This window comes from Bombina bombina, chromosome 7 (assembly GCF_027579735.1).
Source record: "Bombina bombina isolate aBomBom1 chromosome 7, aBomBom1.pri, whole genome shotgun sequence".
Lineage (NCBI taxonomy): Eukaryota > Metazoa > Chordata > Amphibia > Anura > Bombinatoridae > Bombina > Bombina bombina.
Window position 1 is genome coordinate 196,198,217 of NC_069505.1, and position 26,460 is coordinate 196,224,676.

Consider the following 26,460-nt stretch of genomic DNA (forward strand, 5'->3'; position numbering starts at 1 on the left):
TAGATAAATCTGACAATAGAAATAGATAAATCTGACAATAGAAATAAATAAATCTGACAATAGAAATAAATAGATGAATCTGACAATAGAAATAAATAAATAATTCCTGCAATAAAAATAAATAGATAAATCTGACAATAGAAATAGATAAATCTGACAATAGAAATAGATAAATCTGACAATAGAAATAAATAAATCTGACAATAGAAATAAATAGATGAATCTGACAATAGAAATAAATAAATAATTCCTGCAATAAAAATAAATAGATAAATCTGACAATAGAAATAGATAAATCTGACAATAGAAATGGATAAATCTGACAATAGAAATGGATAAATCTGACAATAGAAATGGATAAATCTGACAATAGAAATGGATAAATCTGACAGTAGAAATGGATAAATCTGACAGTAGAAATAGATAAATCTGACAATAGAAATAGATAAATCTGACAATAGAAATAAATAGATGAATCTGACAATAGAAATAAATAAATAATTCCTGCAATAAAAATAAATAGATAAATCTGACAATAGAAATAGATAAATCTGACAATAGAAATAAATAGATGAATCTGACAATAGAAATAAATAAATAATTCCTGCAATAAAAATAAATAGATAAATCTGACAATAGAAATAGATAAATCTGACAATAGAAATAGATAAATCTGACAATAGAAATAGATAAATCTGACAATAGAAATAAATAAATCTGACAATAGAAATAAATAAATCTGACAATAGAAATAAATAGATGAATCTGACAATAGAAATAAATAATTCCTGCAATAAAAATAAATAGATAAATATGACAATATAAATAAATAAATAAATCTGAAAATAGAAATAAATAAATCTGACAATAGAAGTAAATAGATAAATCTGACAATAGAAATAAATCTGTCAACAGAAATACACTGTAGTTACAACTGTACACTCTGTCTAAATCATGTGAATTAACTTGTCATGTGCTTTTATACACCCCTGTCCTCTAGAGATGTTGTGGCTACTCATGTTTTATTACATTGTGAGCTTAGAACTAATGCAGGAGAAGTATTTCAGTATTTTGCACTTAGCGCTATGCTGCTGTATAACTTATTCCGAGCATAAAACTGTGTTTAGAACAATATGACCCTGATCAGACATGCTGAGGGTCTAGCAGACCATATGTTACATCCTCATTTCATTACGTATGTCTGTTCTTTGCAGACTGCTGTGGGAAATGTTGCTCCCAGCCCTAAAAAATACTATCTCCCAGTGGCAGCCCAGGAATTGCACTCCCATGGTCGATTTTCTGGACTGCTGGGTGCACCTGCTTCCCATCTGGATACTGGACAACATACTGGATCAGCTCATATTCCCCAAATTACAGACTGAGGTAAGGTATATAAGCAGCGACCCTCACTGCACTAGTGTAGATGAGAATCAAATTACCCAAAATCTGTGTCAGTTACTTCCTGTGATGAATCAAACCTTTTTCAACATCACAATAAAGAGGTGTGGGCATGAAGGTGTTAATAGCACACAACTCTGGAGCCCTTAACCTTGTAACTCTACAAAAGGACCTTAAAAAGGGACACCACATTAACCCCCAAATCCTGTCCACATTGCTCTAATTAACAATTTCTGCCACCACCAAAACCCTGAAATTAAAGGGGCGTTTGGAATCCCCAAAAACTCACACAATTTAACAATTAGGTAACGTGCCTTTAACCTTGTCTCAACAGAGTGTGAATTCAGATATTAGAGCCCAAAGACAGAATGAGATTTTCTATGTGTTCAATAACAATAGTATCAATACAAGTTACACAGTGCCAAATTATAAAAACTTTCCAAAATAACATACAGGTACAAAGTTACAACTCTTTAAAAAAATAATTGGGACATAAAAAGAATACACACACAATATCCAACTTATTACCAAGTTCCTTTAGATATGTGGAGAACTGCCGATCATAATGTTAGTTGCTTGGGTCCCAGGGCAATTCTAACCAAAAGTCTTCCTGTTACATACACTTAAACTAAGCTTTCATTGTCTTGTCAAGGACACCGCCCTTGTTATCATTTACGATGAGTTCAGCCAATGCAACAAGGCTTAGCTCCCAGTATCAGTCTCCAAGAGGAGTGGGGTTTTTGCATTCCTACACACACGTTACACAAAGAACATTTCACATTAAACCTGTGACAGGCTGAGACCACAATACCACTTCTGCTGGGTAGCCAATCCAGGTATCAACTACTCCACATGATTGTATCATGACACTTCCTATCCAGTAAATATGGTGCAGGGCTACAGCTATTGCCATATAAGGTTATAGTCAATGTGACAGTCAGACCAAGGACTGTTGTAAATGTGTTTGTCTGCAGTGAAGATGGGTTTAGTCGAGTGGAGGTACAATAAAATGTAAGAGCCAGTCAATAGTAGTTTACTGCTAAGGAGGTGATCTCTGAGCTGATTGGTAAGTATGCTCTATGCCATGCAGTACTGTGCTGCACATCTCCAGCATTCTATCAGCTGTCATGTTCCTTCATGCATAACCTTCCTCAGAGAGTACTTGGTGTAACCATCTTTTTTCACTGCTAGCACAGCTGGGAGTTAGTTGGCTGAGCCTTCCCCAGTTTTGCACATCAGATTCCTACAATTTGTGTAAATTTTGTGAATATTGATCAATATGTTTCTTGTGTTAGTTGAGCACTATTGTGTAGAAGCAGCTGTCAGATGTGCCGCATCTCACCTATTTTGTAGAAGCAGCTGTCAGATGTGCCGCAGCTCACCTATTGTGCAGCAGCAGCTATTTCCGCATGGGGCCTAAAAAAGGGCGCACAGAAATGTACTCGCAAAGCTCCTATTCAGACTAACTCTTCCCAGAGTAGAGCCAACCTTATACACTCTTGAAACAATATAGAATAAGGAGCGCTAAAAATAAGCAATTGAGTACTGGAGAAATAATATAAACTATTTTATTGATACCCAAAAGGCAACAGTAAAATCACATAAATAAGCATATTGCTCATTTATTACAGGGACATCTCCCTTTAGAAAATATCTTAATGGTATAAAGAGCAGTTAATACATATCATTAAACCAGTTATGCATAAAACAGAAAGTTTGATTATGCTAAAACACAGGCAGCAAAGATCTCATAAAATAAAATGTTAATGCTAAGAACTAATCTAAAACTGTATAAAACAACCGTGGATAAAAAGCAAGTAGTTGCCTTATTAGAACACCTGATGCTTCCACCTTATCTCATCTTACTAAGACTGACAGGAATCTTACGCCTAGATTTAGAGTTCTGCGTTAGGGTTAAAAAGCAGCGTTAAGGGGTCCTAACGCTGCTTTTTAACGCCCGCTGGTATTTAGAGTCAGCCAAAAAAGGGTCTACCGCTCACTTTCTTTCCGCGAGTCGAGGCTACCGCAGATCCCCTTACGTCAATTGCGTATCCTATCTTTTCTATGGGATTTGCCTAACGCTAGTATTACGAGCCTTGGAAGAAGTGAGCGGTAGAGCCTCTACCGACAAGACTCCAACCGCAAAAAAAAAAAATGTAGTTAAGAGCTTTATGGGCTAACGCGGGAACATAAAGCTCTTAACTACTGTGCTATAAAGTACACTAACACCCATAAACTACCTATGAACCCCTAAACCGAGCCCCCCCCACATCGCAAACCCTATAATATTTTTTTTAACCCCTAATCTCCCGCTCCGGACACCGCCGCAACCTACATTATACCTATGAACCCCTAATCTGCTGCCCCTAACATTGCCGACACTTATATTATTTTTATTACCCGCTAATCTGCTCCCCCCAACGTCGCCGCCACCTACCTACACTTATTAACCCCTAATCTGCCGACCGGACCTCGCCGCCACTATAATAAATGTATTAACCCCTAAACCGCCGCACTCCCGCCTCACAAACACTATAATAAATTTTATTAACCCCTAATCTGCCGCCCCCAACGCTGCCGCTACTATAATAAAGTTATTAACCCCTAAACCTAAGTCTAACCCTAACACCCCCCTAATTTAAATATAATTTAAATTAAACAAACTACATTTACTATCATTAAATAAATTAAACCCATTTAAAACTAAATACTTACCTATAAAATAAACCCTAAGATAGCTACAATATAACTAATAGTTTTATTGTAGCTATTTTAGGATTTATATTTATTTTACAGGCAACTTTGTATTTATTTTAACTAGGTACAATAGCTATTAAATAGTTAATAACTATTTAATAGCTACCTAGTTAAAATAATTACAAATTTACCTGTAAAATAAATCCTAACTTAAGTTACAAATACACCTAACACTACACTATCAATAAATTAATTAAATAAATTACCTAAAATTATCTAAACTAAAATACAATTAAATAAACTAAACTATAGTACAAAAAATAAAAAAGAATTACAAGAAGTTTAAACTAATTACACCTAATCTAAGCCCCCTAATAAAATAAAAAAGCCCCCCAAAATAATAAAATGCCCTACCCTATTCTAAATTACAAAGTAATCAGCTCTTTTACCAGCCCTTAAAAGGTCTTTTTGCGGGGCATTGCCCCAAAGTAATCAGCTCTTTTACCTTGAAAAAAAATACACCCCCCAACATTAAAACCCACCACCCACATACCCCTACTCTAACCCACCCAAACCCCCCTTAAATAAACCTAACACTAACCCCCTGAAGATCTCCCTACCTCGAGTCGTCTTCATCCAAGCGGGGCAGAAGAGGTCTTCCCTCCGATTGAAGTGTTCATCCAAGCGGCATCTTCTATCTTCATCCATCCGGAGCGGAGCGGCAGCATCCTGAAGACCTCCGACGTGGAACATCCATCCTGGCCGACTACTGAACGACGAATGACGGTTCCTTTAAATGACGTCATCCAATATGGCGTCCCTCGAATTCCGATTGGCTGATAGGATTGAGCCAATCGGAATTAAGGTAGGAAAATTCTGATTGGCTGATTCAATCAGCCAATCAGATTGAAGTTCAATCCGATTGGCTGATCCAATCAGCCAATTGGATTGACCTTGCATTCTATTGGCTGTTCCGATCGGCCAATAGAATGCGAGGTCAATCCGATTGGCTGATTGAATCAGCCAATCAGAATTTTCCTACCTTAATTCCGATTGGCTGATAGAATCCTATCAGCCAATCGGAATTCGAGGGATGCCATCTTGGATGACGTCATTTAAAGGAACCGTCATTCGTCGTTTAGTCGTCGGCCAGGATGGATGTTGCGCGTCTGAGGTCTTTAGGATGCTGCCGCTCTGGATGGATGAAGATAGAAGATGCCACTTGGATGAACACTTCAATCGGATGGAAAACCTCTTCTGCCCCGCTTGGATGAAGACTTCTACCGGATGGAGGACCTCTTCTTGCTCCGCTTGGATGAAGAATTCGGCTCGGCTGGGTGAAGACGACTCAAGGTAGGGAGATCTTCAGGGGGTTAGTGTTAGGTTTATTTAAGGGGGGTTTGGGTGGGTTAGAATAGGGGTATGTGGGTGGTGGGTTTTAATGTTGGGGGGGTTGTATTTTTTTTACAGGTAAAAGAGCTGATTACTTTGGGGCAATGCCCCGCAAAAAGCCCTTTTAAGGGCAAGTAAAAGAGCTGATTACTTTGTATTTTAGAATAGGGTAGGGCATTTTATTATTTTGGGGGGCTTTTTTATTTTATTAGGGGGCTTAGATTAGGTGTAATTAGTTTAAACTTCTGGTAATTTTTTTTTATTTTCTGTAATTTAGTGTTTTGTTTTTTTTGTATTATAGTTTAGTTTATTTAATTGTATTTTAGTTTAGCTAATTTTAGGTAATTTTATTTAATTAATTTATTGATAGTGTAATGTTAGGTGTAATTGTAACTTAGGTTAGGATTTATTTTACAGGTAATTTTGTACTTATTTTAACTAGGTAGCTATTAAATAGTTATTAACTATTTAATAGCTATTGTACCTAGTTAAAATAAATACAAAGTTGCCTGTAAAATAAATATAAATCCTAAAATAGCTACAATGTAACTATTAGTTATATTATAGCTGTATTGGTTTATTTTATAGGTAAGTATTTAGTTTTAAATAGGAATAATTTATTTAATTATAGTAAATTTATTTAGATTAATTTAAATTATATTTAAGTTAGGGGGGTGTTAGGGTTAGACTTAGGTTTAGGGGTTAATAACTTTATTATAGTAGCGGCGACGTTGGGGGCGGGAGATTAGGGGTTAATAATTGTAGGTAGGTGGCGGCGATGTTAGGGAGGGCAGATTAGGGGTTAATACAATTTATTATAGTGTTTGTGAGGCGGGAGTGCGGCGGTTTAGGGGTTAATACATTTACTATAGTGGTGGCGAGGTCCGGTTGGCAGATTAGGGGTTAATAAGTGTAGGTAGGTGGCTGCGACGTTGGGGGGGACAGATTAAGGGTTAATAAATATAATATAGGTGTTTCGGCGATGTTAGGAGCAGTAGATTCGGGGTTCATAGCGATAAAGTAGGTTGCGGCGGTGTCTAGAGCGGCAGATTAGGGGTTAATAATAAAATGCAGGTGTCAGCAATAGCGGGGGCGGCAGATTAGGGGTTTATAAATGTAAGATTAGGGGTGTTTAGACTCGGGGTTCATGTTAGGGTGTTAGGTGTAGACTTAGAGAGTGTTTCCCCCATAGGAAACAATGGGGTTGCGTTAGGAGCTGAACGCTGCTTTTTTGCAGGTGTTAGGTTTTTTTTTCAGCCAGCTCAGCCCCATTGTTTCCTATGGGGAAATCGTGCACGAGCACGTTTTTCCAGCTTACCGCTACCGTAAGCAGCGCTGGTATTGAGGGTTGAAGTGGAGCTAAATTATGCTCAACGCTCCCTTTTCTGAGGCTAACGCAGCCATTCAGACAACTCTAAATACCAGCGTTGTCTTAAGGGTACGCTGGGAAAAAAAGGAGCGTTAGCACCCCGGGTCTTTACTGACAAAACTCTGAATCTAGGCATTAGATTTTGCAAAAGAAAAGAATCATTTTAAACAGGGAATATAATTTCCTACATCCCAAGTACCCTAAAATTGCGGTATTTTATTACTTGCTGAAGATCCATAAAGACCTGGTAAACCCAAGACCAATTATATCAGGTATTGGATCCATTACATCCAACCTCTCCCAATACATTGATAGTTTTTTTGCAGAACTACAGAAAAAAAACCTGCCCTCATACCTTAAAGACACAACAGACATGACAAAGGACCCACATTTTTTCTTTTGTGATTCAGTTTGAGCATGCAATTTAAATCAACTTTCTAATTTACTCCTATTATAAAAAAAATTTCATTCTCTTGCTATCTTTATTTGAAAAAGGCATCTAAGCTATTTTTTTGGTTTAGTTCCCTGGACAGCACTTGTTTATTGGCTTTTGAATTTATCCACCAATCAGAACAACCCAGGTTGTTCACCAAAAATGGGCCGACATCTAAACTTACATTCTTGCTTTTCAAATAAAGATACCAAGAGAATGAAGAAAATGTGATAATAGGAATACATTGGAAAGTTGCTTAAAATTGCATGCTCTATCTGAATCATAAAAGAAAAAATTTGGGTTCAGTGTCCCTTTAAGTGAAATACAATGAGAAGAAAACTATATAATAGGAACCTGTGATGTATACTCCCTGTACACAAACATACAGCACCAGTTAGGGATAGAAGCTGCAGATCTATTTATGACCAGAGATCCCACATTAAACAAAGAACAGAGAGACAAACTAGTACACCAATGGCAAAAACAGTCACACAGGTACTTGTAAGAGGCGCCAAGGCACAAACTAGATATAGATATGAGTGCAATAGTGGGTGTATATACAGACTAAGAGGATATTGAAATGGGTCATACAATATGTGAACAGGGACCGTCAATTAAGGATTAGACAATCAATCTAATGTAAACAGATGATAATGAATAGGCAACTCATAGGCTGGTGCCCATATATGTATTACTTACAGGTAAAAGTGACCTAATAGATTTAAATTAGTAGATTGAAATGTGGTATGTAATTGTAATAACACCAAAATATATATATACGATGACAATGAAAATAAGGGACCAGTCACACCACATTAGCTAGTGGACATGTATAAATATACACCTATCAGAATAAATAAATGGACCCCAAAAAAAACAAAAAATATATAACTAAATAAACCAAGCAAATAGTCCAATTAATAATGGTCAGTGATGTGACAGTCCTACTCGTATAGTTCCAGATGGTCTCAATGGTACAAATCCAAGACAGTAGGCTGCTCCTCTAGAGTGTCGCGCCACAACACAGGATAAGATAATCTACAATAAAGGAGATAGAGGGCGCCACATGGTGCAGATCAAAACGACTACACAGATGATAACAGTAGGAATAAAGAATCTTACTCACAAGGTGTAAAGCACTGATGTGCAATACAGGCGGTCCGGAACCAACCAGTCGTCCGGTAAACACAATGGAAGTAAAACCAATGGAATCCTCGTCTCACCAGGGAGAGTCCAGAGATGCCAAGATAGGGTACAGACCAGTATGAGAGTGGTCAGCCAATGGGGTCCACTTCCCACCCAGGAGGATCCAGAAGTCCAGAAAGTGGATGGGGGAATGCCAGGTTCCCAAAAGGAGGACAGGCAGCAAAATGAGAGTATACAAATTTAATACAAAGGTTAAAAACAAAAGCAACGCGTTTCTCAGTGTCACAGCACTGTTTCCTCAGGCTACACTGAGAAACGCGTTGCTTTAGTTTTTAACCTTTGTATTAAATTTTTATACTCTCATTTTGCTGCCTGTCCTCCTTTTGGGATCCTGTCATTCCCCCATCCAGAAGTAAATGTAAGGAAATAAAATCAAGGCAGAAGGACTATACACACAAAATCAATGGTGTAGTAAGATGTCAGGATAAGGGTGTAGTCTTATGTAATAAGCTGTTTTTCAGCGAGACCACCAGGACCCTGAGAGAACGGATACGTGAACATCTGTGCTTTATTGAAAAGGGTAACCTAAACACACATCTATATAACCATTTTTGTGTGATACATAAGAATAACCTACGGGACTTTAAATTTTGCGATATTTTAAAGGTAAAGCCAGATTGGAGAGGTGGGAACTTCGAACAGAAACTTTTAAGAAAGGAAGCTGAGGTTGATCTATAATATGCAGACCCTACACCCCCTAGGCTTAAATTCGGAATTGTATGTATCCCCCTTTCTTGTGACTTAAAGGGACAATCTACACCTGAATTTTTATTGTTTTAAAAGATAGATAATCCCTTTATTACCCATTTCCCAGTTTTGCATAACCAACACAGTTATAATAATATATTTTTAACCTCTGTGATTATCTTGTATCTAAGCCTCTGCAAACTGCCCCTTTTTTCAGTTATTTTGACAGACTTGCAGTCTAGCCAATCAGTGCCTGCTCCCAGATAACTTCACGTGCACGAGCACAGTGTTATCTATATGAAATATGTGAACTAACACCCTCTAGTGGTGAAAAACTTTTAAAATGCAATCTGAAAGAGGTGGGCTTCAAGGTCTAAGAAATTAGCATATGAACCTCCTAGGTTAAGCTTTCAACTAAGAATACCAAGAGAACAAAGCAAAATTGGTGATAAAAGTAAATTGGAAAATTGTTTAAAATTACATGCTCTATCTGAATCATGAAAGTTTATTTTGGCCTAGACTGACCCTTTAAGATAATAAGTGAGAAAGTTTGTCCAGCTCTGTGTCTATGCTTCAAATCCCAATGTACAATTAAAAATTTTCTAATCAAAAAAATAATTTGTATATAAAAGTAACTTCTCTGTGAACACAATCACAAAAACAAAGGCGCCTCCTAGTGTGATACTGTGGGTATGAAAGAATGGAAGTGTAAGAGCTAAATGGATACTCACAAGTGGAGCAGCACCCAAATGTGCTAAGTCTTCTCTGTAAAATTAACTTTTTGCCAAACTAAAAAATATTTTGTATTTTTCTTTTGCAATTTTTATAAAAAAAATGATTCTGGCGTTATAGGGATATGATTTTATTATCAACTATGATTATATTGAAAATACTCTCTGTTGGTATTTCTAGTAATGTATACTTGAAGTTATCTCTCTAATTTTGTGAAGATAAAGATACAGAATGGTCCTTTACGTCACATAGTGACATATTTAGTATTTATATATGTAGATATGAGCTACTCTATAAGATTTTTATGTGAATCTAGATGTAAATAAGAGCAACTATGTAATATTTGAAGGTGCATAGAATTCTTAGTAATATAGAAACTCACAATTCATTTACTGTATATAATCATTCCACCTTATGGACAATTAAGCTAATCCACCTTTAAGTAAAACCCCAAACAGACCAATGAGACACCAAGGAAGGGTATTTTAATTGGCAGACACCAAGGCTGCATATCATGCTTTGATAAAGCCCTGTATGGGGGCGAAACACGTCGGCAACCAAGACACATTGTCTTATTCTCTGAGCACTTTACATGACCTGAGAAGTCTGACATGTAGACGTAGGTCTCGGGAGCTAAAAAACTTTGAACGTCCGTTCACTATCGATCATCTAGATTGCTTGTACCCACGAAGCTAGCGTGAAATGGAACACGTCATCTAAAGATCCCCTGATTTCCAGTGACATCGCCAATCCAGCGTCCTGCTACCGCCGGAGCAGGACGCTTAGGTGAGCCGCGATTGTGGCTAAGCGTCCAGAATCAAAGAAGAACATACGCAAGTAAGGTAATATTCTACCACACACAGCTGGATAACTACATCTTTCTATGATGTTTGCCTAATATAAATATAAGAGCTGGTGCCCCCAAGGATATCACTTACTAGAAAGAGTTAATGATATAAGAGTTACGAGATAAGGTGGAAGCATCAGGTGTTCTAATAACGCAACTACAGGTGGCCCTCGTTTTACAATGGTTCAATTTACACCGTTTCAGAATAACAACCTTTTTTTCCAGTCATGTGACTGCTATTGAAAAGCATTGAGAAGCAGTGCATTTATTAAAATAGCCAGTAGGTGGAGCTGTTCGCTTGTGTTGCAGCAAAGCCAAGCAAGCTGAAATTAATCAGTTTAACCAGACCTGAGCTATCAAGCAGATTTCAAAGGAACAAGATCTTCCTGTCTATAAATCAGTCCAGATTGGAATGCATAGAAAGAACTGTTTGCAGAAAAATGCATGTGAAGTCTGTGTTGTGTGATTATTTTATTAGGTTTATAATGGTGTTTAGCAAATGTTTTTGTTCATTTAACTTAGTTTAATTATATATTCTGTGTTGTGTGATTATTTTATTAGGTTTATAATGCTGTTTAGCATTTAAAGTCTTCATTTCAAAGCTTTAAAAATAATGTATTAGGTGTTACTTATGCCAATTTTGAGAGGGGCCTGGAACCTAACTCCCTCACTTCCCATTGACTTACATTATAAACTGGGTTTCAATTTACAACGGTTTCAATTTACAACAATTCCTTCTGGAACCTAACCCCGGCGTAAACTGAGGGCTACCTGTACTTGCTTTTTATCCACGGTTGTTTTATAAAGTTTTAGATTAGTTCTTAGCAATAACATTTTATTTTATGAGAACTTTGCTGCCTGTGTTTTAGCATTATCACACTTTCTGTTTTATGTACAACTGGTTTAATGATATGTATTTTTAACTGCTCTTTATACCATTAAGATATTTTCTAAAGGGAAACGTCCCTATAATAATTGAGCAATATTCTTATTTATGTGATTTTACTGTTGCCTTTTGGGTATCAATAAAATAGTTTATATTATTTCTCCAGTACTCGATTGCTTATTTTTAGCACTCCTTATTCTATATTGTTTCAAGATGTGCCACAGCTCACCTATTGTGCAGCAGCAGCTGTCAGATGTGCCGCAACTCACCTATTGTGTAGCTGCCAGATGTGCCACAGCTCACCTATTGTGTAGCTGTCAGATGTGCCACAGCTCACCTATTGTGTAGCTGTCAGATGTGCCGCAGCTCACCTATTGTGTAGCTGTCAGATGTGCCGCAGCTCACCTATTATGTAGCAGCACCTGCCAGATGTGCCGTAGCTCACCTATTGTGTAGCAGGACCTGTCAGATGTGCTGCAGCTCACCTATTATGTAGCAGCACCTGTTCAGATGTGCCGCAGCTCACCTATTATGTAGCAGCACCGTTCAGATGTGCCGCAGCTCACCTATTATGTAGCAGCACCTGTCAGATGTGCCGCAGCTCACCTATTATGTAGCAGCACCTGTTCAGATGTGCCGCAGCTCACCTATTATGTAGAAGCACCTGTTCAGATGTGCCGCAGCTCACCTATTATGTAGAAGCACCTGTTCAGATGTGCCGCAGCTCACCTATTATGTAGAAGCACCTGTCAGATGTGCCGTAGCTCACCTATTGTGTAGAAGCACATGTCAGATGTGCCGTAGCTCACCTATTGTGTAGCAGCAGCTGTCAGATGTGCCACAGCTCACTTATTGTGTAGAAGAACCTGTCGGATGTGCCGCAGCTCACCTATTGTGTAGAAGCACCTGTCAGATGTGCCGTAGCTCACCTATTGTGTAGAAGCACCTGTCAGATGTGCCGTAGCTCACCTATTGTGTAGCAGCAGCTGTCAGATGTCTCACAGTTTTGCCATGCCATTCAGTACTGTGCTGCACAGCTCCAGCATACTATCAGCTGTCACGTTCTTTCACGCATAACCTGCCCTAAAGAGTACTTGGTGTACCATCTTTATACCCAGGTGTGGAACCAATTTTAAGCAACTTTCTAATTTACTCCTATTATAAAATGTTCTTCGTTCTCTTGGTATCTTAACCCTTTGAGTGCTAAGCACTTTTCCACATGGGTGTTAAGCTTTTTTAACTTTTTTTTTTCTTTCTTTCAGATCCCCAGGACTTACACTGTTGGAAAGGGTAGGCGATTACCTTTCCAACGATGGGTCTTGGGGGTCTGTAGCTGCTTAGATGCCTTAGATACAGGCTTCTAAGCAGCATGCCCCCTGCTCCTATACTTAACATTAAGTATAAATAAAGTTGCGCGGTGACGTCATCACGTCATTGCGCATGACGTCACCGCACATAACGTGAAGCCCCGGTGATGCCTGTCACTATGCAGGCCCGATCGCCGAGGCAGGAGCGGATGGGAGCCCCCAGATCTCCCTCAAGGTGGGAGAGTGCTAGCGACGGCTCTGAGCCGTCGTTAGCACCAGAGTGGGAAACTCTACGACAGCTCAGAGCCGTCATTAGCACTCAAGGGGTTAATTTAAAAATGAAAGTAACTTTAGGAGTTGGCCCATTTATGGCTCAGCACCCTGGGTGGTGCTTGCTGATTGGTGGCTACATTTAGTCACCAATCAGCAAGTGCTACCCAGGTGTGGAACCAAAAATGAGCCGGCTCCTAAGCTTATATTCCTGCTTTTCAAATAAAGATACTAAGAGAACGAAGAGAAATTGATAATGGGAGTAAATTAGAAAGTTGCTTAAAATTGCATGATCTATCTGAATCATGAAAGAAACAAATTGGGTTTCATATCCCCTTTTAAATAAATTTGCATAGCAGCAACATACTTTATCTAAATTCTACCACTTTGTCCCGCCCAATGATAATAAATTAATTTCTTTCATGGTGGTGAGAGTTGATGAGACCTGTCCATTTTCATTTTTTACTCTGGCACTTCTAGTTTACACCTCTTTTGCCCTGCTTTGTCATTTCCTACCTTTCTACTTCTCCATTCTTGTAGCATTAGTGATGGTACTATGTTCTCCTCCTCTCCTGTGTGTAGTGTTAGTAGCATAAGTGCTGGTACTCTGTGCTCCTCCTCTCCTGTGTGTAGTGTTAGTAGCATAAGTGCTGGTACTCTGTGCTCCTCCTCTCCTGTGTGTAGTGTTAGTTGCATTAGTGATGGTGCTATGTGCTCCTCCTCTCCTGTGTGTAGTATTAGTAGCGTAAGTGCTGGTACTCTGTGCTCCTCCTCTCCTGTGTGTAGTGTTAGTTGCATTAGTGATGGTGCTATGTGCTCCTCCTCTCCTGTGTGTAGTATTGGTAGCATTAGCGATGGTGCTATGTGAGCCTCCTCTCTTGCATGTAGTGTTAGTAGCATTAGTGATGGTACTATGTTCTCCTCCTCTCCTGTGTGTAGTATTAGTAGCGTAAGTGCTGGTACTCTGTGCTCCTCCTCTCCTGTGTGTAGTGTTAGTTGCATTAGTGATGGTGCTATGTGCTCCTCCTCTCCTGTGTGTAGTATTGGTAGCATTAGCGATGGTGCTATGTGAGCCTCCTCTCTTGCATGTAGTGTTAGTAGCATTAGTGATGGTACTATGTTCTCCTCCTCCTCCTCTCCTATGTGTAATGTTAGTAGCATTAGTGATGTTACTATGTGCTCCTCCTCTCCTGTATGTAGTGTTAGTAGCATTAGTGATGGTACTATGTGCTCCTCCTCTCCTGTGTGTAGTTAGTAGCATTAGTGATGGTACTATGTGCTCCTCCTCTCCTGTATGTAGTGTTCCTAGCATTAGTGATGGTACTATGTGCTCCTCCTCTCCTGTGTGTAGTGTTAGTAGCATTAGTGATGGTACTATGTGCTCCTCCTCTCCTGTGTGTAGTGTTAGTAGCATTAGTGATGGTACTATGTACTCCTCCTCCTCTCCTGTGTGTAGTGTTAGTAGCATTAGTGATGGTACTATGTTCTCCTCCTCCTCTCATATGTGTAGCATTAGTGCTGGTACTATGTGCTCCTCCTCTCCTGTGTGTAGTGTTAGTAGCATTAGTGATGGTACTATGTGCTCCTCTTCTCCTGTGTGTAGTGTTAGTAGCATTAGTGATGGTACTATGTACTCCTCCTCCTCCTCTCCTGTGTGTAGTGTTAGTAGCATTAGTGATGGTACTATGTTCTCCTCCTCCTCCTCTCATATGTGTAGTGTTAGTAGCATTAGTGCTGGTACTCTGTGCTCCTCCTCTCCTGTTTCCGGTCCACTTTGTCCCGCCCAATGATGATAAAATATTTTCTTTCATGGTGGTGAGAGTTGAGACCTGTCCATTTTCATTTTTTACTCTGGCGGCACTTCTAGTTTACACCTCTTTTTCCCTGTTTTGTCATTTCCTACCTTTCTACTTCTCCATTCTTGGCTATACATCAGACTGGAATACCAGAAAGGTGGGAGGGATTAAGTGCACTTAGAGCTTTGGGAATCTTTTGCTCCTCCTAGTGGCCAGGAGTTGAATCCCAGGAGTAATGGCTCGTAGACTTTCACCACCATGAAATAAATGAATTAATCAGGTAAGCATATCTATTATTTTTTTTAGTGTATTGTATGCTGTTAATTACCCAGTGCTTAGCATGTATTATAATAAAACAACTATAGACTCCATGGCCTACAGGCCAAGCCAAGATCAGAGACAGTATACCTCAATCACCAGTGTATTTATATCTTTATAACAAAATCACTGCTAGTCACACATGGCGACCTCAAGTGTGAGAAGTTATTATTGTATCTATTTATAGGCATGTTATGGTATTTGAAAGTAACTTGTGGTTTTCACTCAGGTTGAGAACTGGAATCCTTTGACGGACACAGTTCCCATCCATTCATGGATACACCCCTGGCTCCCCCTCATGCACACCCGTTTGGACCCGCTTTACTCTCCTATCAGGAACAAGCTGGCCAGTGCCTTGCAGAAATGGCACCCAAGTGATTCCTCAGCCAAACTGATCCTGCAGCCCTGGAAGGAGGTGTTCACCCCTGGCTCCTGGGAGGCATTTATGGTGAAGAACATTGTACCCAAGCTAGGTGAGAGGGACTTCCACCAGAATACTTTTTGTAAAAATAAATATATACTACAGGTATATAGTGTGTGTAGTGTTAGTAGCATTAGTGATGGTGCTATATGATCCTCCTCTCCTGCGTGTATTGTTAGTAGTATTAGTGATGGTACTATGTGCTCCTCCTCTCCTGTATGTAGTGTTAGTAACATTAGTGATGGTACTATGTGCTCCTCTTCTCCTGTGTGTAGTGTTAGTAGCATTAGTGATGGTACCATTTTGGGGCCCCTGACTCAACCATTGATCAGGCCCCCCCCCCCCCCTCCTTTGACATGTGCAATTTTTGACCAAGTGACTAAAACGTATATGCACTTTATTCTTAATTGTCTATTTAAACTTGGAAATGTTGTAAAGGTAGTAACATATACACACACACACAGACACACTCATACACTGAAACACACTCACACATAAGGATTCACATATAGACACTCTAGCAGACACGCAAAGAAACACACTCGGACACAGAAACCCAAACAGACACTTAGCACTTGTTTACATTGACCTGACAAGTAATGAGGTAAACTACAGTTTTGTAAAAAAAGGAGATTTAGAAAACAAAATATGGAGTTCTGATTATCTTTTTGTAAAGGAAGATGACAACTAAATTATGACAACAGCATGCAGTGGCTGAAAGGAAGGGCCCTGAACTGCCTAAACAATAATTTAAAGGTGAAATGGTGGAGTGGTTACTTCTGGAAAGGTCTTGTTAGTCTCAAAGTCTGTAGAAAGATGTGAATAATTAGTAGTAAGGTCAAAATGTCCTAAAAAGGAACAAACAATGGACACACACAAACTCAAACTTGCACATACACCCAAGGAAACACCGACAGAGACAGCCTCAGAAAACAGACAAAGACATACACACACACACATACACACAGAAAACACACAAAGACATACACACACACACAGAGAGACAACCACATGAAAAACACAGAAAGACATACATACACTCACCCTCACTGAGACATCCACAGAAAACACACAAAGACATACACACACCCTCACAGAGACACTCACAGAAAACACAGACATACACACACACACACACACACACACCATCACAGAGACACCCATAGAAAAGCTCAGACATATGCACACACCCTCACAGACATCCACAGAAAATGCACAAAGACATACACACCCACCCTCACAGAGAGACCCACAGATAAAAAATACATACACATAGAGACACAAACCAAAGCACAAAGACATAAACACATACACCCACAGAAACACTCACAGGAGGAAACATTTATGCACCTTGCATCCCCTAAATCAACAGTGTGTGACATGCATGATAAAAAAAATTGCAGAAATTAAGAGATCACTTTTTAAAGAATAATATTTTTAAATGTGCAAACAAAAATAATTCTGTGAATTTAAAATTGTACATTAATGAGCTGGGTAGATGGCTAGATGAAGAAAAGTACCTTTAAAAGGTTGACATGTGTATTTTCCCATCTGTCAGCTGTACTTATGGATTTTGAAAATGCTGTACTCTATATGGTCTTGGTGGGACCATAAGCTGTGGTACTCATACCATTAGATCTGGTTAAATGCAGGATTTAGGCTTGTTGGTATGTATTTCAAAAGTCAGCTGTGGTGTAAACTGAACAGTTTTAAGTTAACCTGTCTCATTTCAAACACTGAGCAATCTTAGTCTGAGAGTATAAAATTTTATGCAGATGTAAAAATCTTAGATAAAATGCCTCCTTGCATCTGGAAAGTCCTTGCATGAAGGGGCAGTAAACTGGAATGTAATATATATATATATATATATATATATATATATATATATATAATATCTGCCAAAAGGGCATCTACCATTTGTGTATTGAGGAGGAAACATTTCTGCATGGTTTTAAATATAGAATTTCTACAGCATTGTCAAATAATCATAAATACACTGCTGCTAAAAAAAATGTGTTTTTATGGACCCCCTAGCCCCACCATACAACTACTACCACACTGAAGTTACAATCCAAAATTGCACAAAGAAATAAAAAAACATTTGCTAAGTAAGTCCTACCTCCTCTTCAAATGAGTGATCTGCCGTCTGACTCAGGCACACACTGTACAAAGTCTCACACTGAGCATAGTGGTTTAGTGCACACTAAGAAATCCTCTCAAATGCTAATTCTTCACTCCTTGTAATAACATTTTCCATGCTCAATTAGCACTCTGCTGTAGTACCCACTGGTGGCTGCCAACATGGCCTCATGGGGCCCCCCTGGCTCATTGGGCCCCTGACAGGAGTCACCCCCTGATGGCGGCCCTGGCTCCTCCTCTCCTGTGTGTAGTTGTTAGTAGCATTAGTGATGGTACTATGTGCTCCTCCTCTCCTGTGTGTAGTGTTAGTAGCATAGTGATGTTACTATGTGCTCCTCCGCTCCTGTGTGTAGTGTTAGTAACATTAGTGATAGTACTATGTGCTCCTCCTCTCCTTTATTTAGTGTTAGTAGCATCAGTGATGGTACTCTGTGTCCTCCTCTCCTGTGTGTAGTGTTAGTAGCATTAGTGATGGTACTATGTGCTCCTCCTCTCCTTTATTTAGTGTTAGTAGCATTAGTGATGGTACAATGTGCTCCTCCTCTCCTGTGTGTAGTGTTAGTAGCATTAGTGATGGTACTATGTGCTCCTCCTCTCCTGTGTGTAGTGTTAGTAGCATTAGTGATGGTACTCTGTGCTCCTCCTCTCCTGTATGTAGTGTTAGTAGCGTTAGTGATGGTACTATGTGCTCCTCCTCTCCTGTGTGTAGTGTTAGAAGCATTAGTGATGGTGCTATGTGCTCCTCCTCTCCTGTCTGTAGTGTTAGTAGCATTAGTGATGGTACTCTGTGCTCCTCCTCTCCTGTATGTAGTGTTAGTAGCATTAGTGAGGGTGCTATGTGCTCCTCCTCTCCTGTATGTAGTGTTAGTAGCATTAGTGGTGGTAACTATACTCCACCTCCTCTCCTGTATGTAGTGTTAGTAGCATTAGTGATGGTAACTATACTCCCCCTCCTCTCCTGTGTGTAGTGTTAGTAGCATTAGTCATGGTGCTATGTGCTCCTCCTCTCCTGTATGTAGTGTTAGTAGCATTAGTTATGGTACTCTGTGCTCCTCCTTTCCTGTGTGTAGTGTTAGTAGCATTAGTGATGGTGCTATGTGCTCCTCCTCTCCTGTGTGTAGTGTTAGTAGCATTAGTGATGGTGCTATGTGCTCCTCCTCTCCTGTGTGTAGTGTTAGTACCATTAGTGATGGTACTATTAGCTCCTTCTCTTCTGTGTGTAGCATTAGTGATGGTACTCTGTGCTCCTCTTCTCCTGTGTGTAGTGTTAGTAGCATTAGTGATGGTGCTATGTGCTCCTCCTCTCCTGTATGTAGTGTTAGTAGCATTAGTTATGGTACTCTGTGCTCATCCTCTCCTGTGTGTAGTGTTAGTAGCATTAGTGATGGTACTATGTGCTCCTCCTCTCCTGTATGTAGTGTTAGTAGCATTAGTTATGGTACTATGTGCTCTTCCTCTCCTGTGTGTAGTGTGAGTAGCATTAGTGATGGTACTATGTGCTCCTCCTCTCCTGTGTGTAGTGTTTGTAGCATTTGTGATGGTAACTATACTCTCCCTCCTCTCCTGTGTGTAGTGTGTGTAGTGTTAGTAGCATTAGTGCTGGTACTATGTGCTCCTCCTCTCCTGTGTGTAGTGTTAGAAGCATTAGTGATGGTGCTATGTGCTCCTCCTCTCCTGTGTGTAATGGTAGTAGCATTAGTGATGGTACTCTGTGCTTCTCCTCTCCTGCATGTAGTGTTAGTAGCATTAGTAATGGTGCTATGCGCTCCTCCTCTCCTGTGTGTAGTGTTAGTAGCATTAGTGATGGTACTCTGTGCTCCTCATGTGTGTAGTGTTAGTAGCATTAGTGATGGTACTTTGTGCTCCTCCTCTCCTGTATGTAGTGTTAGTAGCATTAGTGATAGTAATATATGCTCCTCCTCTCCTGTATGTAGTGTTGGTAGCATTAGTGATGGTACTATGTGCTCCTCCTCTCCTGTATGTAGTGTTAATAGCATTAGTGATGGTACTATGTGCTCCTCCTGTATGTATGAATTGTTAGTAGCATTAGTGATGGTACTTTGTGCTCCTCCTCTCCTGTATGTAGTGTTAGTAGCATTAGTGATGGTACTATGTGCTCCTCTTATGTGTAGTGTTATTAGCATTAGTGATAGTACTCTGTGCTCCTCCTCTCCTGTGTGTAGTGTTCCTAGCATTAGCGATAGTACTCTGTGCTCCTCCTCTCCTGTGTGTAGTGTTAGTAGCATTAGTGATGGTACTCTGTGCTCCTCCTCTCCTGTGTGTAGTGTTCGTAGCATTAGCGATGGTACTATGTGCTCCTCCTCTCCTGTGTGTAGTGTTAGTAGCATTAGTGATGGTACTCTGTGGTGTTGGTAGCATTAGTGATGATACTATGTGCTCCTCCTGTATGTAGTGTTAGTAGCATTAGTGATGGTACTATGTGCTCCTCCTCTCCTGTGTGTAGTGTTAGTAGCATTAGTGCTGGTACTTTGTGCTCCTCCTCTCCTGTATGTAGTGTTAGTAGCATTAGTGATGGTACTCTGTGCTCCTCCTCTCCTGTGTGTAGTGTTAGTAGCATTTGTGATGGTACTCTGTGCTTCTCCTCTCTGTTAGTGATGGTACTCTGTGCTCCTCCTCTCTGTTAGTCATGTTAGTCTGTGCTCCTTCTCTCTGTTAGTCATGGTACTCTGTGCTCCTCCTCTCTGTTAGTCATGTTAGTCTGTGCTCCTCCTCTCTGTTAGTCATGGTACTCTGTGCTCCTCCTCTCTGTTAGTCATGGTACTCTGTGCTCCTCCTCTCTGTTAGTCATGGTACTCTGTGCTCCTCCTCTCTGTTAGTCATGGTACTCTGTGCTTCTCCTCTCTATTAGTGATGGTACTCTGTGCTCCTCCTCTCTGTTAGTCATGTTAGTCTGTGCTCCTTCTCTCTGTTTGTCATGTTAGTCTGTGCTCCTCCTCTCTTTTAGTCATGGTACTCTGTGTTCCTCCTGTCTGTTAGTCATGGTACTCTGTGCTCCTCCTCTCTGTTAGTCATGGTACTCTATGCTCCTCCTCTCTGTTAGTCATGGTACTCTGTGTTCCTCCTGTCTGTTAGTGATGGTACTCTGTGCTCCTCCTCTCTGTTAGTCATGTTAGTCTGTGCTCCTTCTCTCTGTTAGTCATGTTAGTCTGTGCTCCTCCTCTCTGTTAGTCATGGTACTCTGTGCTCCTCCTCTGTGTTAGTTATGGTACTCTGTGCTCCTCCTCTCTGTTAGTGATGGTACTCTGTGCTCCTCCTCTCTGTTAGTGATGGTACTCTGTGCTCCTCCTCTCTGTTAGTGATGGTACTCTGTGCTCCTCCTCTCTGTTAGTGATGGTACTCTGTGCTCCTCCTCTCTGTTAGTGATGGTACTCTGTGCTCCTCCTCTCTGTTAGTGATGGTACTGTATGTAGTGTTAGTAGCATTAGTGATGGTACTATGTGCTCCTCCTCTCCTGTGTGTAGTGTTAGTAGCATTAGTGCTGGTACTTTGTGCTCCTCCTCTCCTGTATGTAGTGTTAGTAGCATTAGTGATGGTACTCTGTGCTCCTCCTCTCCTGTGTGTAGTGTTAGTAGCATTTGTGATGGTACTCTGTGCTTCTCCTCTCTGTTAGTGATGGTACTCTGTGCTCCTCCTCTCTGTTAGTCATGTTAGTCTGTGCTCCTTCTCTCTGTTAGTCATGGTACTCTGTGCTCCTCCTCTCTGTTAGTCATGTTAGTCTGTGCTCCTCCTCTCTGTTAGTCATGGTACTCTGTGCTCCTCCTCTCTGTTAGTCATGGTACTCTGTGCTCCTCCTCTCTGTTAGTCATGGTACTCTGTGCTCCTCCTCTCTGTTAGTCATGGTACTCTGTGCTCCTCCTCTCTGTTAGTCATGGTACTCTGTGCTTCTCCTCTCTATTAGTGATGGTACTCTGTGCTCCTCCTCTCTGTTAGTCATGTTAGTCTGTGCTCCTTCTCTCTGTTTGTCATGTTAGTCTGTGCTCCTCCTCTCTTTTAGTCATGGTACTCTGTGTTCCTCCTGTCTGTTAGTCATGGTACTCTGTGCTCCTCCTCTCTGTTAGTCATGGTACTCTATGCTCCTCCTCTCTGTTAGTCATGGTACTCTGTGTTCCTCCTGTCTGTTAGTGATGGTACTCTGTGCTCCTCCTCTCTGTTAGTCATGTTAGTCTGTGCTCCTTCTCTCTGTTAGTCATGTTAGTCTGTGCTCCTCCTCTCTGTTAGTCATGGTACTCTGTGCTCCTCCTCTGTGTTAGTTATGGTACTCTGTGCTCCTCCTTTCTCTTAGTGATGGTACTCTGTGCTCCTCCTTTCTCTTAGTGATGGTACTCTGTGCTCCTCCTCTCTGTTAGTGATGGTACTCTGTGCTCCTCCTCTCTGTTAGTGATGGTACTCTGTGCTCCTCCTCTCTGTTAGTGATGGTACTCTGTGCTCCTCCTCTCTGTTAGTGATGGTACTCTGTGCTCCTCCTCTCTGTTAGTGATGGTACTCTGTGCTTTTTCTTAGTGATATACTCCAAGTGATACAGCACCTGTAGGTATGTGCTCTTTAAGACGTGAGGTTGCTGCCAAGTTCCCCAAACAGCTATTCAATAAATCAATGGTCGGTCCACAGCTCTATAGTAAAAATTCACTTTATTGGAAACAGGATAAAACGAAAAAGTGACGTTTCGGGGTTGCCCCCTGAATCATACAATTTGTGCAATCTTTTACAAACAGCTTTTAAAGCAGGGGTGTCCAAACTTTGCTCTCCAGAGGTTTTGGAACTACATTTCCCATGATGCTCAGCTACATAAAATGCTGGCTGAGCATCATCGGAAATGTAGTTCCAAAACCTCTGGAGAGCAAAGTTTGGACACCCCTGTTTTAAAGGCATTTTGGCGTCAGATACTCAATTTCTTAGCATCTACTGCCATCTACTGGATTCTATAGGTAACTGCGGCTATACAAACAATGTATCTTAATGCCTTGCAATATAAATTCCTTTCCATATTAACTTCTTTTGTTGCCAATCAACAATTTGAGTACCATCAGAGTACCATCACTAACCGAGAGGAGGAGCACAGAGTACCATCACTAAGAGAAAGCAGGAGCACAGAGTACCATCACTAAGAGAAAGGAGGAGCACAGAGTACCATCACTAAGAGAAAGGAGAAGCACAGAGTACCATCACTAACAGAGAGGAGGAGCATAGAGTACCATCACTAACCGAGAGGAGGAGCATAGAGTACCATCACTAAGAGAAATTCAATAAATCAATGGTCGGTCCACAGCACTATAGTAAAAATTCACTTTATTGGAAACAGGATAAAACAAAAAAGGGACTTTTCGGGGTTGCCCCCTTAATCATACAATTTGTGCAATCTTTTACAAACAACTTTTAAAGGCATTTTGGCGCCAGATACTCCATTTCTTAGCATCTACTGCCATTTACTGGATTCTATAGGTAACTGCGGCTATACAAACAATGTATCTTAATGCCTTGCAATATAAATTCCTTTCCATATTAACTTCTTTTGTTGCCAATCAACAATTTATGCCACAGATACTTATATACATTTAAAAACAATAATACACAATCTAATCAAAAGCATAGACTGATGGATATTTGCTCTATTGTATGATGCATACTGGATACTAAGGTCTATAATAAAAAAATCACACCACGTTGGAAAAATATAGTTAGATCTTAATCTTTATTCAGGCCCTTAGGTCTAAGTGTTTCCAGTCTATGTATCCATTGCATCTCCCTCTGTTTGAGGAGTTTTTCTCTATCTAATCCACTTTGTGGCCCTACCTGGTCAATTACTTGCCACCTTAGCTGGCTAATATTGTGTCCCTGCTGATAGGGGTCCTTCTAAATTGCTGCATCTGATGTTTGACCTGTGCAGGCTCAATCTACTAAGTAAATTAGAGAACAAGGGCATTTGATCAAATAAATCACAAATTTTGATTCACATGTAAATAAATTGTTGCTGGTATACTTTTTCCCATTATGGGGATGGTAGAAGGAATCACCTTTAATGATAGAGCTACATACAGCTAAGGCAGGGGTAGCTGCCTGTAACTTTCTTACCAATATGTGTTTGTTCAGCTTTACGATTAGATCCTATATCAGTACTCGCTAGGTGGTTCCTCAGATTTTTAACCCTTCTGTGTGCGAAGAGTGGAGGTGTTTTAAATTCAGGGATGTCTTCATGACAATCCAGTAATATATTCCAATGCTTGTACACTATCCCTTGGATTTTCTGACTAAGGGGATTAAATTGTGTTACAAACACCATACGTTTGGTTTCCTTCTTTTTTCTTACCTCCCCTGTGTTGATCTCTCTCATTTTTTCTTTCAGCAAATTCCTAGGGTAACCCCTTTTAAATGAATTTTTGTTGCATCTCTTTAAGTCTGAGATCAATTTTACTTTCTTTCTAATGACACAATGAGTCCACGGATCATCAGTAATTACTGTTGGGAATATCACTCCTGGTCAGCAGGAGGAGGCAAAGAGCAACACAGCAAAGCTGTTAAGTATCACTTCCCTTCCCACAACCCCCAGTCTTTCTCTTTGCCTGCGTTGCAAGGAGGTGGTAACGTTTTCAGTGTCTGATAGCAATTTCTTCAATCAAGTTTTTATTATTTTAAAAGCACAGTAATTTTGCTCTGATCTTTCTGGGGTCCAGCCTGGTCCATGTCAATCTCTTCAGTAGGGCAGTGGTGGCTTTTAAGCAATTGGGAACTTGTGAGGTACAATCCTCGCTGCGTTTTCTCAATCATCTTTGCTGCCCTAACCTGAAAGCCTGAGTTAGTTTACTCTCTTCTTTTTTTCAGAGGTCCATGTGAGGAAAATCAACCTCTCAAACTGGGTGAGCTGTCCTGCTGCCGGACAGACTGAATTTCAGGTAAGTGCCATACTTTATTTTTCTTTCAGGGTAAGAGAAATTCTGGCACTTGAGCAGTTATCTCCTTTTTGAATATAAAGGGGACATTTTATTAGTCCTAGTTAGGGTTAACAGGGCAACTTGCAGGCACTGCTGTGTTAAATTTTTTGGTGGCTCAGATTGGTTCCTAGCTCCAGTTATAATACCGACTGGACTTGTGTGTGTTGTGTGGTCTGGTTTAACATACAGATCCTGTTAATTATGGATCTTTCATTTAAGGCTTTCTTACATCAGAACTTTCCTTCCAATCGCCAGGACGGCCCCAGATTAGAAAAGGGGTGAGATTTTTAGAGGGGGCAGTTGTTTGGTGCGCTTTCACACTGAAGATAAAGTTTTCAGCGCAGTCAGTTCCGGTTGTGGCGTAGTTGCCGGCTGCTCCAATATTGCCGGGCTCGGACGACAGATAGCAGGTCAGGAGTTCAGTTAGTCACTCAGTAAATACTGTTGAATCATTTCCAGGCGGCAGGACAGGTAGGCACCTCAGTAAAGTTGCTGAGGTGTAGTGGGTTGCCTGGGGTATATTACAAAGAATCTGTTATCCTATTAATTTTGTTATTTAAAGCCACAGTGACATTTTGGGTGCAGTTTATCTTTAGAATAAAATAAAAGCAGATTTTTTATTTTTTTTATTATAAGATGGACCAAGAGGCCTTATAGATTGTTGTTTGCAAGTTATATTTTGATTACAAGGGGGAACCGCCAGTAAATTTTTGTTCCTCCTGTATTGAGAGAACTTTGTGTTATGGAGAAAAATTTTTTGAACATGAGTCACCCTTAGATAAGGCGGATGCTGTTCAGGGGTCTCCTGTACCAGATATGCCGCAGTTGTCCCCCCAAGCGTCCCTAGCTTGTACAACACATGCAGTGCCCTCCGTTTCCTCTCATAATCCAATAGGATTTTAGTTGCAAGACATTGCTACTCATGTATATTCTGCGGTATCTGAGGCGCTGTCTGCTTTTCCCATGCTTCAGGGAAAGGGCCCAGACCGTGCTACAGGGATTATTGCACAGGAATGGGAGAGACCTTGAATTCCCTTTTCTCCTTCTCCAATTTTCAAGAAAATGTTTCCAATAGCTGACTCTATTAAGGAGTCTTGGCAGTCTTGGTTCCTAAGGGGAAAAGGGGCGATTTCCACTTTGACTAAGAGAACCACTATTCCCTTCAGTCCTCTCCTCGGCCATCAGTGGCCCAATGTATGGAGGTAATTGGTCTGATGGTAGCTGCCATGGACATCATTCCGTTTGCTCGGTTCCCTCTCAGGCTTCTGCAGTTATGCATGCTCAGGCAATGGAACAGAGATTATGCGGATCTGTCTCCACGATTAGAACTGGATAAGGCGACGAGAGATTCTCTTCCATGGTGGTTGTCTCAGGAACATCTCTCCCAGGGCACCTGCTTGCGCAGACCTTCCTGGGTGATTGTGACCACGGATGCCAGCCTGCTGGGATGGGGAGCAGTCTGGGGCTCGTTAAAGGCTCAGGGTCTAGGGACTCGGGGGGGAGTCAGTTCTCCCCATAAACATTCTAGAGCTGAGGGCAATCTTCAATGCTCTTCTAGCCTGGCCTCAGTTAGCTTCAACCCAGTTTATCAGGTTCCAGTCGGACAACATAACTT

General features: G+C 40.5%; 1 protein-coding gene across 1 annotated transcript in view; it reads left to right on the plus strand.

Moving 5' to 3' along the window:
• TFIP11 (tuftelin interacting protein 11) overlaps window positions 1-26,460 on the plus strand; it is a 63,493-nt gene that overhangs the window by 20,493 nt on the left and 16,540 nt on the right. Inside the window, exons 9-10 of the mRNA XM_053720533.1 lie at window positions 1,215-1,383; window positions 15,568-15,811. Coding sequence (XP_053576508.1) covers window positions 1,215-1,383; window positions 15,568-15,811 — 413 coding nt within the window. The remainder of the gene's footprint in view (window positions 1-1,214; window positions 1,384-15,567; window positions 15,812-26,460) is intronic.